Source organism: Mustelus asterias, chromosome 22 (assembly GCF_964213995.1).
Source record: "Mustelus asterias chromosome 22, sMusAst1.hap1.1, whole genome shotgun sequence".
Lineage (NCBI taxonomy): Eukaryota > Metazoa > Chordata > Chondrichthyes > Carcharhiniformes > Triakidae > Mustelus > Mustelus asterias.
In genome coordinates, this window is record NC_135822.1 from 27,704,125 (window position 1) to 27,720,818 (window position 16,694).

Here is a 16,694-nt window from a genome sequence, read left to right on the forward strand (position 1 = left end):
GATTGCGGGTTGAAATACGTGCTGACCTTGCAAGTGACGCTCACATCCCAGGAACAAATAAAAACATCAACATAAGGTGCTGCCATTCACTCCCTCAATGCTGGAACTTACCAACTCGTCTTCTGCATTCTGCACAGACACACTCTTGATACAGATCCCAAATGCAAATGGATGGCCAGGAATGGTGGTGTCATCTTCAAAACGTAAATGGACATTTCGCACCTTCAGCTAGATGGGGGAAGAAACGCAGATTCAATGTCCATTGTACTATTCAGGTCTAAAATCATGCTGCTAGTAAATCCCCCTACAATTATGTCTGCACACCAGTTTCTGAATTTCAAAAATAATTCATTGCCTGTAAAGCACTTGGGATATCCCAAGGGCGTGAACTACACAATATAAAAACAAGTTCCTTCTTGCACTGCAGTCAACATCAATTCAAAAACAAATGTGCAATAACCACCTATCACTGTATGGCGCAAAAATGCATTACACATTTAGTACATGACTGTATATAGGTTTAATACTAAATTTGAAGTCCACATGAAACAACAGTTTTTATGCTGATTTCATTGACTGGAATCAGATGCTAGCTCACAGAAGCAATAACAAACATTAATCAGCTGAGTATGCCCAACAACCCTTGACTTAACCCAAAACTTCAAAGACCAATATTAGTGCTAACATTCCCATCTTCTGTCACAATTTTCCCCTTCCATTTCTAAATCTAGTTTTCCTGTTTACAATTTGACAGGGAAAATCCCGACTTCTAGTAACATATCCAAGTTGCCATTCTTCAAATTAGTTTAAATGGGGAATGTCAAATAGTTGACTCTGGTCGATATTTTTAATCAGACGAGCTACTTCCCAATACTCTGTTTTTGAGTTCTCTGTGAAAATTCATAAGCAAGCCCACACTCCCTATGAACTGAAACCTGAATCACAAATGAACATCGAGCCCTTGTTATTGTGGTAAACATCTGAAACAGTAAGAAATGCGAAGGAATACTTCTGAACGACACCAGACTGACAGATTATGTTATTGAAGTTTAAAAAAAAGAACCATTTATTGTCACAGATAAATTATACAGGGGAAAACAAGAAATCAGAAGATTAGACATAATTACCCTTTCACAGATACATTAATATGTATATGGTTTGATCATAATTTGCTGACTGTGATGATATGATGTACATGGGCTTGGAGCACCAAGTTCCAGCCTACTGCTGTGACCCAGAAGATTGATTAAGCATTTGAGCTAGCAACTGGCAAATTGCCACAGTATTCATATCTGGCTTGACTGACAATCAAGACAGACAAAAACATTTCTCTAAAATACAAGATCTCAAGTATATTCTGACAAATCTCAGACAAAGCTAAATTTTCTCAGTGAAAAATGGCCTTTCTGAATAGACAACCATTATAGATAAGGGCTCGGATACTTTCTTGCAATAGCAAACTCACATTGAAGAACTTATCAAACCATTTTGCACTGACAGAAGATTGCTTACACACAGTCATGCAGAGACATAACACCTCCCCAAACTCCTTTTAAAAGTCACACCTGCACTCAAGACAGGTTTCTACATTCCTCAGATAAAAGTAAATTACTGTAGATGCTGGGACCTGAAACAAAAACAGAAAATGCTGGAAAATCTCAGCCGGTCTGACAGCGTCTGTGGAGAAAGAATAGAGCTAACGTTTCGAGTCTGGAAGACCCTTTGTAAGTCCAGACTTGAAACGTTGGTTCTGTTCTCTCTCCACAAATGCTGCCAGACCTGAAGAGATTTTCCAGCATTTTTTTGTTTTTGCTTCTATATTCTTCACTGTCCCCTGTACAAATGCAAAGTTCTCTTAAAAGTGCTGCTAAAGGAAGCCCAGTTTAAAATTGCTCAAACTACATGGCCGAGCCATAAATTCTTAAAGAGATAAAATATATAATTTATTCTGGATTGATCCTGATTTGTATCATAGGCAGCTCAGCCAAGCTTAATCCTGTTCTCACAAGACACCACACATGAAAATGCACCTAATCACACAAGTCACTGGATAATGATTAGAAGCAGGAACACGAGCTTGCTGAAGCCAATTACAATACTCTACTTTTAATTCAGCTGAGTTGAAAGAACTCCACACAGGCCACAATCTGACCTGAACTATCCCTCCAGCCACACCAGACAATTGGAAGGATTCTAAATTTAATAGACATGGTTAACTCATACATATTAATCAGAAACAGCAAAGGATGGTACTCCCCCCATCCACAACAGCCTTCACATTATAAATACAGAGATGCAATATTTCAGAATGAAGTCAGATTTTCAAAGGTCACTGCAGCAGAAACCAGTGTTCTGAAAACAAAAGCTTGAACTTGACTATGTTTTTATATTAAAAAAGTGAAGACCATTATAGTTACCATTTTTCCAACTCACCTCCACATTTTCCACAATCCTGGTTACCATGGAAGCAGTAGCCGAGTACCAGTAGGATTCCCCTTTCTGCTGCTGGTTACTCTGTAATAAAAGTATCAACCAAAACAAACCTTTTTAGTGCCCACAAGGCAGAGTGAGAAAGAACTCAGCACAGTATCGACATTAATTGAAATTTCATCCCAGGTCATTGGTTCTATCATGTGTGCGCAAGTGCCGGCTCCACGTTGGAGGTCCTTACTCGAAAGCCAGCTCCTTGTTCTTTCCCCAAAACTTTTAATAGCTTTCCTGAAGCATCTATCTCTAATTCACTCTGAAATTATAAGCTTCCACGGCTATTTGTGGTACTGCATTTCTGATTGTAATAACTTACTTCAAGAAGTCAGACCAGTTCCTGTATATTTGCAATAATAATCCTCATTTTGTCCTTCCTTGTTACCATTTCACCAACCAGATTAAATAATGTTTCAAGATTTACTGTCTCAAATCCTTTAAATCTCTGTTTGGTCAGCTCTTGGCATCAGGAAATTATGCCAAATCTTCATCATAATACATCCTATTTTCATGTGTACATGACAGACAGTGCACTATATGCATGCAATTTTAATACTTCATTAATTCAAATGACATGATTCTACATTTAATCAAATAATTACATGATTAATGGGATTTTACGGTTACAGAGATTTTACAGAAATAATTATGGTCATTTTTTGCTTTTTAATTGCACACAGGCTTTGAAGTTTGGCTGTGTGAAGGTTATGGTACGGACTCTAAAACATTCTCGAGTTTGCAATCTTACCAGTGGCATTAAAATATTGAACTATGCATTTATTCGTATGATATCTTCATCTCCTGTAATTCTGATCGCAAAGTCTCACCAAAGTTTCATAAAGCCCATGGCATTAAAGGGTCAGTGGCTTTCTGGAAATTAAATTGGCTTAGGGACAGAAATCAGAGATAATGGGCATGATCTTACTGGTCGTTCACGCCACGTTCCCGCTGCAACAAAGTCGGAAAATTTAGCGCTCAGCCTAATCTCCGTTCACTGCAGCGGGATGGGAAAATCCCACCGGTGTGGATGGTCATAACATCCCGGCCTAGAGGTATTGGGACCACTGTGGTTATTTTTCATATATGTCGATGACTTGAACTTGAGAACACGGGGCATAATTGCAAAGATTGCAGGTGATACAAAACTCAGTGCAGCAAGCAATGAGGGGGATAATGGAAAAATAAACATTGGGGGGCATAAACAGACTGGTGAAATGGGTAAACACATGGCAGATCAAATTTAACTTAGTGTGAGGTGATACATTTTGGGAGGAAGAACGAGAGACAAAATTAAACTAAATGCTAAGTTAAATGCAACTTCCAACCAGGGCTGCATCCTGCTGAGTGCGGTGGTCAGCCACCTCACCAAAGGTGGCAGAGTTGTCACCAGAGTGGTCACCAGAGTGAGCCATAAACGCACTGGACGAAACTTTATCGGCACGCCTGCCCCGATTCTGGGGGTGGGCAAGGCTCGGAGAACAGCATTCTCTGTTGGCCTCGGGTGGGATCGTACGAAACTCAGATGGACCTGCCAGTAAAATTCTGCCCAATATTGCTAAGGAATGGATATCCTTCAAAAAGGAGAACTCGAAGACCGGCCCGAAGAGTCACAGCCATAAACACAAACGAGGTCCAATCAGTAAACTGAAACCTGGCAAAGTTGCAGGTTACAACCAAATCTACACTGAATTTCTTAAGCGCCTTGGCACATTGGCAACTAAATAGGTCTCTGTATTCCTGACCAGAACCACCCAGGAGAAGCAACTGACAAAAAATTGTCAGAAAGGTAAAACCATTGCATTCCCCCAGCCTGGCAAGGATCCTAAAGAAGCTTCCAGTTACAGATCAATTTCTCTTCCATGTGTTATAAGCTGCTAGAGATAATGATCTTGCACCATATCCAACCAACCATGGAGGATACACTATCCATAGACCAGGCAGGATTTCGCAAGGTGTGCAGTATAGAAGACCAAGTACTTGCCCTCACCAGCCACATCGAAAATGATTTTCCAAAGCACCTGAAAACTGGAGTAATCTACCTCAATCTCACTGCAGCCTACGGCACTGTTTGACACACAGGCCTACTGGTCAAGCTTGCTAGGGTCTACCACCCTGGGTTGTTGACACCATTGCTTCTCTTCAAAACAAGCTATTTCGAGTCCATATGGGACCCAAAGCCAGCACATGGAAGAGGCAGCAAAATGGCCTACCTCAAGGATCAGCACTGACCCCCTAACTTGTTCAACCTGTACATAAATGACCTGTCAGCTACATGCAGCTGCAAGTTCTTCCACATAGATGACATCTGCTGTGCTTACCAAGCGAGAGATTTCAAGGACGTTAACAGAGCAGGGAATAGGATACTTGGATAACTCAACCAGAAAGCCAGCGCAGGCCAAATGGAATTATTCAGTGCTGTACCAATCAGTGATCTGATAATCATTAACCTTCCTGTCTCAATGAGCTGAAAACAGTTACTAGGTTGGTAGCCCGCTCCACATTGTACAAATTGCTGTTTATAGTGCTGCACAAAAGCTTGTGGCATTGCTCGGCAGACTGTGGCTTGGATAGATAATTGATTGTATTCTTGTAGACAAACATATTTGTGGCAATGGCTCTGCATCAGAAACAGTCTGAATCCTAGAAAGATTCGTTTCTGAGGCCTTTGCTCTTCACCTTCTTTATGAACAATCCGATTAAAGGCACTGGGAGAACTGGCCAAAAGTTCATGGATGATACAAAGGCATGTGTGGGTAAGGAGTTTCAATGGGCAAAATAGGCAGATCTAGATGCACCAAAGAAAAAGACATATACCTAGCTGAAGTCTATTAATACAAGTGAAAGAAATGAGGTAGGGATAATGTCAAGCGAGTGTACACCTTGGAGGGTTGCATGCTTAAGGCCATTGAGCAGAAAGAGGATCTGGATATAAGTGTGCAAATTACTGAAGATGTCATGAGGCTATTACAAAAGCGTTGAGAACAAGAAATACTATTTTGTCTCGTCCAGAATACAGCATCTGGCTACATCCCTTACGAGGCAGGCGATATAGAGGACCTGGAAAATGTTCAGGGGGTGGCCATTAAATTGGCACCTAACTTAAGGGCCCTCAGTTACCATAATAGGCTGAGAGGGTGGGACTGTTAGTCCAGAAAAGCATCCTCGACTTTGAGGAGATTGGATTGAGATTTCTAAAATAATAAAAGGATTAGACTCAGTCCCTGTGGATAATCTACGCGAGCTAGATGTAAATGACACAAGCTAAGAGCTAGGTTTGATGCTAGGCATTACTTCTCACTTCTGAGAACAACTGGCAGGCACGTGCGGCAAGTGTGGATTTGCTGCAAGCATTCAAAATTTAGCTGGATGCGTTCCTGAATGTGACCAATTTAGCTGCATTAGAAGGTAGGTGTACACTGGTGATATGCCTTCCGATCATAGTAGCCTCCTGCAACGTTTTAATTGTCTTTGTGGCTTAGGGGAGAAATTTCCCATAGTTTTTCTCCAATTTGGTATGAGGTTCCTCCCATTCTGATTTTCTTTTTTAACTCTCCCAGTACATTGTGTGTCTAGTGGGTGGGATAGGGAAGGGCAATGATGTGTAGAAGTGACACAGCAGTATTCAACAAACTTGTTGGCCCAGATGGTTATTTTCTATTCTTTGTTTTGTATGATCACCTTAGTCTAAACATGCTAACTACCGTGATGGTTATTATATTTGATGTATCATTTAAGGCTTTTTAAAATTTCTCACAGGATGTGGGTGTTGCTGGCTAGGCCAGCATTTGTTGCCCATCCCTAATCGCCCAGGGGAAGGTGGTAGGGAGTCACCTGCAACCGCTGAAGTCCCTGTGGTGTAGGCACACCCAGTGCTGTTTGGAAGGGAATTTCAGGATTTTGACCAGTGACCGTGAAGGAATAGCAATATAATTCCAAGTGAAGGTGCTGCGTGCCTTGGAGGGGAACTTGCAGGTTGTGGTGAGTCTACTGCCCTTGTCCTTCTAGGTGATAGAGGTTGTGGGTTTTGAAGGTGCCACTGAAAGAAGCTTGGTGAGTTGCTACGGTACATCTAGAAAATGGCAAACACTGCTGCTACGCTGCGTCAATGGTGGGGGAGTGTATGTTTAAGCTGCTGCTCAAGGTGCTAATAAAGCAGGCCATTTCATCCTGGATGGTGTCAAACTGCTTGAATGTTTTTGTCGCTGCACATGGCAAGTGGAGAGTATTCCATCATGCACCTGACTTGTGCCTTGTAAATGGCAGACAGCTACGGGGAGCCAGGAGCTGAGTTCTCCCTGTAGAATTCGAAACCTTTCAATTCTTCCTGTAACAAACCTCAGCCATGAGACAAGCTTTCCAAAGAATGCTCCAATTCCCCCCCAAGACATGAGAACCAAAAAGCATTGGGCTATCTGGGGGAAACTCCGAAGGCAAGGTGAGGTTCTCTCCTTCTCAGTTTTTGGTGACAGGCCTGGTATAGGAAAATACAAAAACTAGAATGGAAAATTCACTAGAATAATCCAATAACCTTTCTTTCCTCAAAAGGATTTGTAAAGCAAAAATCAAAGTGAAGAAAATAATTAAGATCAACAGTTCAATATAAAATTGCACACCAATGTTAAAGCCACATCAAGCAATCAAAGGTTTGATGAGCTCAGGTTTAATTTAGGTTTCACGTGGAAAATCGTCAGCCTCAGCAGGGACCTTGATAGGAAAATATCTCATCATATTGTAGTTCATGTCAAGCACTTTAAATTATACCTAACTGACACCAACCTTCCATTTAGCCTCCAGAGCATCCAGCAGCGCACACTTCCTCTTTCTGTCCAGTGAACGCTCTGTTTCTTCGTCAAACTCAGACTGCTTAATTGGTGCACCGATCAGGTGGAGTCCAGAGATGGATATTACCCATGGTTCCACGTGAGGCCGGTAGAATGGGATCTGCAACGTTATCTTCCCAATAAAACCTGAAAGGTTATGTATATGCTTCACATGTGGCACTTATTTTTAATTCATTTTTTTGCACGTGGTGTTGTTTGCAAGCCAACATCTATCTTTAATTACAAAATCCCAAAGCTGGATCTAGGAAAATTGTGTTTAATAAAAGGCTTTAGTGTGCTTTCATCTCCAGTTTCTTCAAAGGGCAGCAGGAAAGCTCCAAGAATAGAGTTCTCCCCAGCTTTACATTCCCTTCAAACATTACAACCAATATTGATTTTCTTGCATCTAAACGAGGAAATACCACAACATTCAAGACAATGCTGAAACCACATCTATTCATTAACAGTCTTCATAAACGTGATCTCGATACGGACAAGGATGGTGACTGGAAAAAGGCGAGGTGAGCAGTTCAACTTACCTGCTTTCACCTCAAAAGGTAAATCCAACTCTTTGAGGGCATCTCTCTTCAGAGGGAGGTTTTCCAATTCAACAGCCCCTGCACAGAAGCAATAATATAAATTTTAATGTCACTTTATTCTGTACAGCAACTATCTGTGCTTGTAAAGATGAGGGGGCTATGAGGGGCCAGCTGTAACCCAGCAAATAGGTTTGGTTTAAGTGCATTATATGAACAAACACAACATGACTTGCACAGCAAGATATACATTATTTCCTAATGTTTTAGCCTGACAAGTATATTGTAAATATCAAGAGTATCAGAACTGTAATGAAACGCCTCAGAATGAAAAATGCTGTAAGGAAACAAGTCAAATTTTACTGCACTTTCTAATTTTCAAGTGGAGATGTTTTATATTGTACTTATATAAATGAACAAAGTATATTTTTGGAAAAAATATTAGCATTATTTATTGATCAGTACAATACCCATAAGTCAGCAAGATCAAAGAAATTGAAGAAAATTAGGGGCAAATGCCACCAAGAAAGCAGTTAAAGGGACAAACATTTGTACTAGGAGCCACTTAAATGCTTAACCAACATGGTGCATCAGTTGACGGACATTGTGTACCTATGAAGTTATTCTCTTTTGAAACTCTGGTCTCTTTTTTTTAATACGTTTCCAATTCAATCAAATCAAGTCCAATTCAGAGTCTCAACAAGTTGAGACATTTCCGATCCAAGCTGACAAGACAGGGCCTCCACTCCTGTCCTGGGCCTGATCTACATGATCCAAGCTGATTGGAGTAGGTGCAGACTCACCTCCTCCAAGGCTTGATCTCATTTGCATCTTAGCCAAAAGGCCGAGATGCCGCTTTTAAAAATTGCTTCAAATGAAGCTTAAATGTAACCTAATGACCTCAACCAAGTGCAGCCTGTCCATACTACACTTGATCTTAGCCGAAAGGCCGAGGTCTCTTGCACATCCCCAATTTTCATTGCTCCGTTATTGGCAGCCATGACTTCTGCTGCCTTGGCCCCAAGCCCTGGAATTCCCTGTCTAAATTTCTCTTGCCTCTTCTTTCACATCATATAAGATGCACTTTAAACCCTCTTTCTTGATAGATCTAGTGCTGCTGATACCGTTTTACCTGGTTACGATTAAATTGTCTCTGATAATGCTCCTGCAAGCACCTAGGGATGTTTTGTTACATTAAAGGCACTATATAAATGCAATGCGTTGTTGAAATTTTTCCACCCCTCATCAAGTTTCCTACTTCAACTGATATTAATAGAGGATAAAGGTTGTTCTTCTCCTTAAACACCAGGTGCCCTATCTAAAGGCTAAACTGGACTGGAGTTATCATGAAATCAATTTGCTAAGGTGGAATTTGAACTTACAACCACTGGACTCCCAGTCCAGTATTATATCACCACATTCCTATACTTGCATTAGGATTAGAGTTACAAGCTAACCTCTCGGTGATAATCTCACACTACCTAGATCACACTGGGCGGGATTTTCCAGCCGCGCTCACTCCAAAACCGGAAAATCCCACCCAAGGTCAACTGAACTTTGCATGGTCTGCCCCCCCCCCCCCCAATGATTCCAGTGGTGGGCGGGACGGGGAAATTCCTCCCACTATGTCTAATATATTTGTACTGCAACATTTGAAAACTTAACTTTCAGTATTTATTTTACTATTAACAGAAATCTTGCCTCTCACCTTATATTAAAATTTAGCTTTGTATTCAAAGTTCTGGTGTGAGTCAGCAGTACAACACTGTTAAGGACTGCATGCAAGACAGCGTGAGTAATACTTGCAAAAAAATGGTAAACCTTTTAGAAAATATAAACTGGATATATTTTGTGCTTGAATTAGGATTCTGCAGAGAAGTGCCTTGCTTCCTGAAACGTTTGGTAGGAAAAACAGGATGCAAAACATTATTCAAATGGAGAGAGACTGCAGAATGCTGCAGTACACAAGGTTCCAGATGATCTCATACATGAAACACTAAAAGTACAGGCAGGAACAACTATTAGGAAGGTAGATGGAACGGTGCCCTTTTTTGCAAGAGGGATGGAGTATAAAAGTAGGGAAGCCTTGCTACCACTGCAGGACAGTGGTGAGACCAGACCGAGAGTACAGTGTACAGTTTTGGTCTTTGTTTAAGAAAGGATGTGCTTGCATTGGAAGCAGTTCAGAGAAGGTTCACTAGGTTGATTTCTGGGATGAGAGGGCTTGTCTAATGAGGAAAGGCTAGGTTGGACCTGTACTCATTGAAATTTAGAAGAATGGGACGTGGTCTCATTGAAACATACCAGGTTCTGAGGGGGGGGGGTGACAGTAGATGCTGAGAGGGTGTTTTCCCTCATGGCGACATCTAGAGCTAGGGGGCACAGTTTCAGAACAAGAGGTCACCACTTAAGATTAGGCCAAGCAGGGAGCAAGCACGCCAAGGACAGGGCAGTCCTTGGGAGTTGGGGGAGGGGTCCAGTCTGGGAAAGGTGCCAGGATTGCCAACCCCACCCCATTTCCTGCCGAGGCACGAGCAGGTTGATCTATTGGGCTTCCCCCATCATAGAATCATAGAAACCCTACAGTGCAGAAAGAGGCCATTTGGCCCATCGAGTCTGCACCGACCCCAATCCCACCCAGGCCCTACCCCCAAATCCCTACATATTTACCCGCTGATCCCTCTAACCGACGCATCTCAGGACACTAAGGGGCAATTTTAGCACGGCCAATCAACCTACCCCGCACATCTTTGGACTGTGGGAGGAAACCGGAGTACCCGGGGGAAACCCACGCAGACACGAGGAGGATGTGCAAACTCCACACAGACAGTGACCAAAGCCGGGAATCGAACCCAGGTCCCTGGAGCTGTGAAGCAGCAGTGCTAACCACTGTGCTACTGTGCCGCCCACTCCCTGAACTCCTCCCTCTAGCCTGGAAATTAGCCACTTAAGAACCTCAATGGGGTGAGGGTGGGTGGGCTGCTCTGGGCCTTGCTCACCCCACGTGAAATTGTGGACAGGTCTCAGTCTTAAAGGGCATCAGTGGAATTTAATGGGACCCCACGTGCAATCCCAATGGTAGGGGACTGTAAAATTCTGCCCATTGAATTCAATCAAGGTCGAGATATTGGACAGATTCTTGAACTACCGAGTAGTCGAGGCTTATAGGAAACAGCCAGGAAAGTGGAGCAGAGAACAAGATCAGATCAGCCATTATTGAATGGCAGAGCAAACCCGAGGTCCCTACGGCCTAGCACGCTCCTATTACTTGCATTGTTAGTCATGAAACACAACACTATCCAATTCAGGTTTTAATTGCCAACAAGCAGCAACATTATTCAGCAGAGGCTGGACTAGGGACCATTTTACAACGACTCTGCATCAGCGTGCAATGTCTGCACACAGCAACCTGAGCTGAAAGGAAAGCAATGTGGGTTTGGCACTGTCCATGAATATCAACAGAACAGCTCCAATAATCTGCCACTGTCTCTCTGATTGCTCATTACTATACTGTGTATAAATGATATTTTCATGAATTCAATAAGAAATCTGCATCCTTAGAGCAGGTGTAGGAGGAGTTTGGCGATCAGAAAAACTAGAATTGGATGGAAAATAGATATAAATAGATTTTACACTTCCTAATGAGGGAAGTAAACATTCGATTCCCCTCAGTAATACAACACTCCCAAACTATTTACCGTTCTAATCATTCATTCATTTCAGACATAAGAATTCAGAAAATTTGATATAGCTGTGTAAAAATATTTGCACAGGAGATAGTTGCAAAGTGGTTAGCTCCCAATAGTTAAAGAGCATAAACTAGACTTATGTAACAAAGGCTACAGCAGAAAGCACACACTCACATGTATATACACACACACGCACGCACAAGTCAATACACTAAGCTGTGCCAATACGCTTGTGTAATATTCCCAATCCATCAAATCAAAGTCCTCCAACCATGGTCATGTCATCAGACTTTAGCCACCAGCTTCCACCATTGCTTCTCAAAGCTCAAATTACTCTCTCCACACACAAGACTGGAATCCTGAAATGGGCTTTCAGCCTAATATTGTCTACATCACAAAGGCTGCCTACTTACACCTTTGTAATGCTGCTTACCTCCCCTCTTTCTCAGCTCAAATCCTCATCCAAACTTTGTCACTATCAGTCTTAAATATCACAAGGCTCTGTTTGGCAACCTTCCATAACTTCAACTCATCCAAATCTTTTCCCAGACTAAGTCCCTCTCACCTCGGTCCCAGGACTCAAATTTAAAACTGTCTCGTGTTTAAATCTCTTCATATCTCACCCACTCAGGCTCTATGTTATCTCCTTTAGTTCAATAACCACCTCCTCAAACTCTGTTTCTCTCTCACTGGCATCCTCCTCCCTTTGCAGCATCATCGGCAGCCATACCATCGGCTGTTTAAAACTCACTCCATCCCCTTCTCCATCTTTAAGAATCTTCTTACAAGCTATTTCTTTCACCAGGCTTTCGATCATCCCTCCTAATAAAAACCCCAATCACGCGAAAAAATTCAAGCAGTAGATGTTACAAACATACATGAGGACAGCACTGTGACTAGCACTGCTGCCTCACTGCACCAGGAACCTGGATTTGATTCTCGGCTTGGATCTGTGTGGAGTCTGCACCTTCTCCCCGTGTATGCCTGTGTTTCCTCTGGGTGCTCCGGTTTCCTCCCACAGTCTGAAAGACGAGCTGGTTAGGTGCTTTGGCCATGCTAAATTCTTCTTCAGTGTACCCAAACAGGTGCCGGAGTGTGGCGACTAGGGGATTTTTACAGTAACTTTATTACAGAGTTAATACAAGCCTACTTGTGACATGAATAAATAAACTTAATTGATGCTATGAAATGATTTCAGGGCAATAAGTTTAATTTTGTAATCTATTTTTCAGCTGTTACAGGAGAATTAGAGACAGATCAAACCTATCCAATTTTCCTCCCTCCTCAAAAGAGAAGAGCACACTTCATTCCACTCTAGCAGCATGACAGAGTTTGACAACATTCCACATTGCATTATTACAAAGGCAAGTGACGAGTAACATTCACACCCCACAAGTACCAGGTAATGATCATCTACAACACAAGAGAATGCAACTACCATCACTGAAACCTCCACAATCAACACCCTGGGGGTGCCAATGGCCAGAAACTGAACTGGACCAGGTGATTTAGGGGCTCGGAATTCTGTAGCAAACTCATCTCCTACTCCCCAAAGCCTGTCCACCATCTACAAGGCACAAGTCAGGAGTGTGATGGAATACCTCCCCACGTGCCTGGATGAGTGCAGCTCCAAAAATACTCAAGAAGCTCGACACCATCCAGGACAAAACAGCACATTTGATTATCACCTTAAAATGCCACCCTAAACATTCGCTCCCTCCACCACCCCACCAGCACATAATGGCAGCAGTGTGCAATATGTACTGTAGCCTCACCAAACCTCTCAACAGCCACTTCCAAATCCACAGCTTCTACTAGCTAGTAGAATGAGAGATACATAGGATGCACAGAAATATGGAGCAGATACATGGAAACGCCACAACCTGCAAGTTAACCCCCACCCCCAAGGCACACACCATCCTAACCTGAAAATATATCACTGCTCCTTTACTGTCGCGGGGTCAAAAATCTGGAACACCCTTCCTAACAGCACCATGGGTTTACCTACACCACATGGACTGCAGTGGTTCAAGGAGGCAGCGCATCACCACCTTCTCAAGGGCAATTAGGGATGGACAATTGTTGGCCCGGGCAACAATGCTCACATCCTATGAACATAATAAAATCTAAATTCAAGTTTTCAACAATACCTTCCACTGTTCACCAATACAACTAAAAAGTACCAGCTTGAAATGCTGCTGGTTACCAACTGGGGCAGCACAGTGGCAAGCATTGCTGCCTCAGTGCCAGGGACCCAGGTTCAATTCCTCGCTTGGGTCACTATCTCTGCGGAGACTGCACATTCTCCCCGTGTCTGTTTGGGTTTCCTCCGGGTGCTCCTGTTTCCTTCCACAGACAATAATAAATCAAATCAATGACAATTGCCAATATTGTTACTGAACAGATTTTGCATGTTGGTATAAACACCACATCAAAAGAGGATGTGCTTAAACCAATAGTTAAACAATACCATTCTTAATTCATTACCTCAAATTGCTCCCACCACAAGCAACAGTTGTTTATTTATTTGTGTCACAAGTAGGCTTACTTAACACTGCAATGAAGTTACATTGAAAATTCCCTAGTCGCCACACTCTGGCACCTGTTTGGGTACACAGAGGGAAAATTTAGCATGGCCAATGCATCTAACCAGCACGTCTTTTGGACTGAGGGGGGAAACCTAGGCAGACATGGGGAGAACATGCAGACTCCACACAGACAGTAACCCAAGCTGGGAATTGAACCTGGGTCCCTGGTGCTGAGGCAACAGTGCTTCCCACTATGCCGCCCCAGTTGGTAACCAGCAGCATTTCATGCAGGTACTTTTTAGCTCAAATTAATCTTCCCAGGCACAACCAAAATGTGAGGGAATAAATCTATAACTGCACAGTTGAACTGTTCAGCTCTTGCCTGCTGCCATCAGACTTTTGAACGGATCTACCATATATTAAGCGGACCTTTCTCTACACCCTATCTGTAACTGCATCGCTATATTCTCCACCCTCTCCTTTCCTTTTCCCCTACGTATTCTATGAACGGTATGTTTCGTCTGTATAGCGCACAAGAAACAATACTTTTCACTGTATCCCAATGCATGTGACAATAATAAATCAAATCAAATGGCACAGTTCACGAATTTCACAATAACCATTTTGGATTTTTCAAATCCTGGTATACAACACAAATGATTCCACCTTATAATCATACCCATAATACAAATATATACACATTGTATATAATTCTTTATACAACAGCCTAACCCAGCAGTGCCACCCAAACCAGATCACATGAATGCTTTGATGTGGTTTGTCACCAGAGACACATTATATATACTCTCCCCAACTCCAAAGCCTTTTCTCATCCCTTTCTCGTCTAATTTTACAGATCTTGGGTTTGAGCTGACTCAAAGATCACAAGAGATGTGGAGCAGGAGCAGCTGACATGGGGACGAGCGTCCCATTTTTAATTTTTTTTTAAAAAAAGAGCTTTTACAAAAAAGGGAGAGGATGAGAAATTGCATCTTAAATGAAGGGCCAGGCAATTCTTTGGAGAAAGTGAAAGTACATTGTCACAAGGACACAGGGGCCGAACTGATTAAAAACAAGAGTTTCTTACACACAGGCTGGCAGCAGGTTCATCAGCCAAAGTCACCAAGTCGGTGGCTATAATTAAAGTAAGAAAGATTACAGCAGCCTGGCTCTATCTGTACACCAATTAATTCAACACCAAAGCAGAGCAGAGGCACCTTGCCCCCAGTGACAGGGTAGCACTGGGTTGAAGTTACTGATGTTCTGAGTACCTTTCATCAGAGCTATGGAGAGCTGGTCTGTGTTGAGGTTGTTGACATATTTGCCAATGTAAGTGTTTAGGACCCAGGCTGCCAGTCCCTCCAACATGGCTAGGCTAGGCCAGGCCAGGCCGGTGCTGGCTTCAAGGTGAGATGGCGGTGCCGCTCAGTGTTGTCCCTTTGCCGGCACTCGGCTCGGCCTCAGGCTCCGGCGAGCGGGCAGCGTTGCTAAGGCCGCATTCAGTCCTCCTCCTCCTCCTCCTCTTCCCTCCGCCTCACGCTCCGGCTCCTGACCCAGCAACGGAGCATGCGCACCCCTAGGGAAGGCGAGGCTCCAGAGCGCATGCGTCAGTCTCTCGGTTTAACCTGCGCCCCCTCCCGCCACAGCGACTCCAGGTGGGAGCCGAGCGCCTCGCCGCTGCCATGTTTGTAAAGGGGATGTAAACGTCAAACAGCCAGGCGGCGGCCATATTTGTAAAGGCACGTTTCTGACTTGGGCAATTATATGGCTAGAGTGAACTTAATGAACTCAAACTTGCATTTAATGAACTCAACCTGACAACATGCCTGTCTGTCTGCTTGTCTATCTGTCTGTCTGTCTATCTAGCTGTCTATCTATCCATCCATCCAGGAGAAGGATCATCCTGACTTGAAACATTGGCTTTATTCTCTCTACACAAGTGCTGTCAGACATGTTCCAGATTCCAGCATTCACAGTATTTTGCCTCCATCCATCCATCCCTTCATCCATCCCTCCCTCCCTCCATCCATCCATCCCTTCATCCATCCCTCCCTCCCTCCATCCAGCTGTCTGTCTAACTATTGTTCCTGAACTCCTGAAACCACCCATTAAAACCATAACCGTCGTGAGCCTGATTGTTATGACTGCTCTGTTTCTGATCATGTGACTCTCCCTCGCTCGCTCACTATCGATCCAGCCCACACCTTGGTCACTTGCCTTTCCTGACTGAGCTAACATAGTGCTGGTCCTCTCTTGATGCACTGTCCCACTCATGACACTCTCTGGCTCTGCGCAGCAATCTCAAAATGAGGGATACGTCTGCTCACCAGCTCTTTATTTGAGCATGAGTTTGGCGCTGTGAATCCAGAGCTTTTCTACAGAGTCAGCATGCTGCGTTTTCAAAACTCAAGTCATTGTGGTCTGACCAAAATGTCAAGGATCTTCTCGTGCTATATGGCACGACGCAAAGCTGTTCATTCACCATGTTGTACCTGTACCTCACCTTGCTGCCACCTGTCTCATCACCACTGATTACCATGTCGTGTTGTTATGCTGACAGAATACCTTGGGCTTATTTACTATTCTTATTTTCTTCAATATTTATTTATTTTCTTCAAATTTTTTCATTCGAAGCTT

General features: G+C 43.1%; 1 protein-coding gene across 6 annotated transcripts in view; it reads right to left on the reverse strand.

The window, feature by feature from the left end:
• vps13d (vacuolar protein sorting 13 homolog D) overlaps positions 1-15,615 on the reverse strand; it is a 270,660-nt gene extending 255,045 nt beyond the window's left edge. For all 6 annotated transcript variants that reach the window (XM_078239047.1, XM_078239044.1, XM_078239046.1 and 3 more), the window contains exons 1-5: positions 15,329-15,615; positions 7,844-7,921; positions 7,261-7,451; positions 2,434-2,514; positions 112-228 (exon numbers count right to left, since the gene is read on the reverse strand). In XM_078239047.1, coding sequence (XP_078095173.1) covers positions 112-228; positions 2,434-2,514; positions 7,261-7,451; positions 7,844-7,921; positions 15,329-15,425 — 564 coding nt within the window. In that variant the 5' untranslated portion in view covers positions 15,426-15,615. The remainder of the gene's footprint in view (positions 1-111; positions 229-2,433; positions 2,515-7,260; positions 7,452-7,843; positions 7,922-15,328) is intronic.
• Positions 15,616-16,694: the final 1,079 nt, after the last annotated feature.